The sequence below is a fragment of the Pterocles gutturalis genome, unplaced genomic scaffold (genome assembly GCF_000699245.1).
Source record: "Pterocles gutturalis isolate BGI_N339 unplaced genomic scaffold, ASM69924v1 scaffold11972, whole genome shotgun sequence".
Taxonomy (NCBI): domain Eukaryota; kingdom Metazoa; phylum Chordata; class Aves; order Pterocliformes; family Pteroclidae; genus Pterocles; species Pterocles gutturalis.
In genome coordinates, this window is record NW_010108040.1 from 31,731 (window position 1) to 35,326 (window position 3,596).

General features: G+C 43.3%; 1 protein-coding gene across 1 annotated transcript; it reads left to right on the forward strand.

Moving 5' to 3' along the window:
* The first annotated feature begins 2,939 nt into the window (after positions 1-2,939).
* On the forward strand, positions 2,940-3,458 carry MSGN1 (mesogenin 1). Its single transcript, XM_010072487.1, has one exon. The coding sequence runs from the start codon at positions 2,940-2,942 to the stop codon at positions 3,456-3,458; it is 519 nt and encodes a 172-aa protein (XP_010070789.1).
* Positions 3,459-3,596: the final 138 nt, after the last annotated feature.

Below are 3,596 nucleotides of genomic sequence, written 5' to 3' on the forward strand. Positions count from 1 at the left end.
GACACAGCCCCTTCTTTGGCTCTGAAGACACATGTTACTGCAAAAATTGCTTTGACATGGGTAAACTATTTTTTTCACCCCTATACCCTTAGTATCATCCCCTGAACCACAGTCAGGCGATGTCTGAGACATAGCTAAGTGAGTCCAAGCTAAAATAGCCCAGGGAGTGTGACTGTAATAAAACAGGATCCACAACTGCAAAGCAGTTTTCAAGCATTAGTCCAGTAATATCAACATAGAAAAGCCTGTTATTTTTCTTGCCTGTGTAACAGCTTATAAGGGCTTTATAAGATCCAGTGATGTAACCAGAGTTGTCCACATACTCTAATATCCTGCCTTGGCCACTCTGAACATTTGCCCATGAGATAGAAGAAAAGATATAGCTATTGCTGTAATTTGCATTCCTTTTCCCTGCCTAATCTCATCCCAATCACTATATATAAGAATACAGAGATTAAATCTGTGTTCTCCTGTCATTTACAGCAATGGCATCTTGGACGTGCACAAAATCTTTTCCCCTTTGATGTCTGAGCAACATTTTCTATGACTTATCCATAGATTAGGGTTACAAATTAACTGGCAGCATTCATTTTTTATAGTCAATAAACAAGTGACTTGTGAAATTTTTGCTTTTAAATTTGACTGCATTTAAGTTACATTTGATTCCAAAATCAAAACTCCTGAACAGTTTTTATATATATATGTTCAATATATGTATTTAATGTATTTCTATATATACCCACACATATTTGCAAGCTCCTTTTTCTTTGCACATCCTGACAGAAGTAGTTCCTCTTCCACCTCCCCGTCCTGATATTTTATCCATTTGTAGACTTTTAATTGTTATGTTTACCAAGAAAGGGAAAGACATAAAATAAGAGCAGGGGACATGTCAAATGGAAAAGGCTCTAGAAACACAAGTACAGGAAGGAAAAGAGAAAAAGAGTGGCAGAGAGATTTTACCTGGGACAGAAACAAATCCCCTATTTATGCTAAATTAGACCTTGTGTCTAACTTGTGGCCTTGTGACCATCATCTTGGTGCTCAACGAAACTAATTCAGTTCACTGAAGTCACAAAATATGTCATTCATGTTGTCTTAATTTTAATTTGTAGCAGGCATTTATGATTCATAGGACTGTTTCAGCTCATTTTCCTTAAAGAAGGAGTAAAGGGGAGCACAGAATGCCATTGGGTAACCAGAAAACCCAAAGCAATCCTGACTCTGGTGAGCAGTGCCCTGAGTTTCTGTGTGGGGTAGGTGTTATCATGGTCAAACTGTCTCAGCCCAGGTTGAAACTATAAAATCCTTCTGTTTCTGTTTCTTTCTTGTTCATCTCAGGAAAAAATCAGGAAGTCTCCCACAAGCAGCTTCCTGATGTTTTGATCCTAAGCTCACAAGAATTCACACAAGCCTTTCTAATAACTCCAGCGATATTGGATTAGGCTTTTTTCTGCATGGCTGTAGTGAGGATTTCACAGTCAGAAAGAAATGGTGTATTCCAGAAAGCTTCAGCTGGCTTCAACTATATGCCATTCAGAGGCATTTCCCCCTTTTTTCAGAGTAGATTGTGGTGCACGAAGAGATCGTTACACAGAAGCAATCTCTAAATAAATCCTACTTTTCCCTCCAGGCTGGCACTCTTTCTGCCCTTCTTTTCATAGTATATTAGAGTTTACTTCCCTTATGGGCTGATTCAAAGTTACAGCTGGCAGCTGAGCTGCTCAATAGAGCTGCAGATCTCAGTACTTTTGGACAGTGTTCCTGGCTCTCCTAATGATTTGCTGTGTGATTTTGGGCAAGTTACTCATTGCCTCTGCTTATCCATTTCTCCAGAGGAACAGAGATCATTAATCATCACTCTAAGCTGTTCTGAATCCTGGAGATGAAAAGTGCTTGTTATTAATGATATTAATTTATAGGATATGCATTTTCACTTGAACTGCCTAACATAACTTCACCGTTGCATTGAGTCAGGGCTGGAAAAGCTTTTTTTTTTTTTTGGCAGAAGAAGGAATTCCTAGAGGTAGAAAATGTTGCAGAAGTAGCCTCTAGTCTTCTCTTACACACGTGAAATCTGTATATTACTTTGAATTAAATTTCTGTGTAAAACATCTGCCTGGGCCCAAGGTTTATACACTGTTTTTTTCCTAGATTTTTTTTTTTTAAATTGTCCCCTTTTTTTTTTTAAATGGGAGCTTGTGTTTACAATTACAGATTTCCTTTTTGATTTCTCAGTCACGATTTAAAAAACAGTAATCCACACATGGCAGGAAATGCATTGCTGTTCTTTCCTCCTCCTCCTGTTGAAAACTGAGGTGATCCAGAGTGAAGTTGCAATCTCATGAGAAGAGACATCCACAGAGCCATAACCCACACAAATCCAAACAATCTGTCTTTGACTTTCACGATTAAGATGCAGATAACAAGAGACTACTTCAGCAGCAGTCAGTGTGGATCAAACCATCACAGCTGTAGTGCCATCAGTTACACAGAAATCAGGGCTCGATCACTTAAATTCAGGGTTTTTTTAAGCTGTCATTATCTTTAAATCCTACCTCTGTAAATTGTTTTGTAAAACAGTTAATTTTCTTTTTCCTCTCACCACTTATCCCCCCAGCGCAATGTTAAATGTAGATGCACAGCCTTAATTGGTTTAGTTGCAAGAAGATAATCTTTTTTTCCTCCTTTCTCGCTGTCGCCTGTTAGCTTAAAGGCTTTTTAGCTGAAGGTTGATAATTATCACTGAGAAGAAACTAGCACATCAGGAGTTCATTTTCCATCTTAGCACTTGTGGTGTTCCTTTGAACTCCCCTCGCCAAACCCACATTCCCACTCTGTCACTTTCCTCCCTCCATCATAAAAAGGTCTCGGCAGCCGGCGGCTCCAGCCTTTGCTGGCGGGCAGAGGGCATCGCTTCTCCCCAGCGCTCCTCCAGCATGGACAAATTGCACGAGACGTTGGTAAACATGGAAGATGCTTTGGGTTCGGAGCACTCCGTCTGCTTATCGTCCTGGGACTGGAAAAGTGCCGCCGGGGCCTTCGAGCTGCACCCCGTCTCATCTCCTCACAGCTTATCCCCGACGCCCTCCTTTGAATCCTACTCCTCGTCCCCTTGCCCGGCAGCGGCAGAAACCCCCTACGGCAGCAGCGGTGGCGGGGGTCTGGTGGGCTACAGCCTGGTGGACTTCCCCCCGGCCTACCTGCCCAGCCCCGGGCAGGCCCGGCTGCCCAAGGGCACCAAGGTGCGGATGTCCGCCCAGCGCCGGAGGAAGGCCAGTGAGAGGGAGAAGCTGCGGATGAGGACCCTGGCCGACGCGCTCCACACGCTGCGCAACTACCTGCCCCCCGTCTACAGCCAGCGGGGACAGCCCCTCACCAAAATACAGACCCTGAAGTACACCATCAAGTACATCAGCGAACTGACGGAGCTCCTCAACAGCGTCAAGCGGGCATAGACCCCACCTGGAGCACTCGCCCAGGTCCAGCCATGAAAGAGTCTTTATGAACAAACTAACAGCAACATTTCTTCCTTGCCAGAGTACGGCAGGATGCGAGAGGACAGAGCAAGAGGGAGGGAGAGCAAGTTATACGTA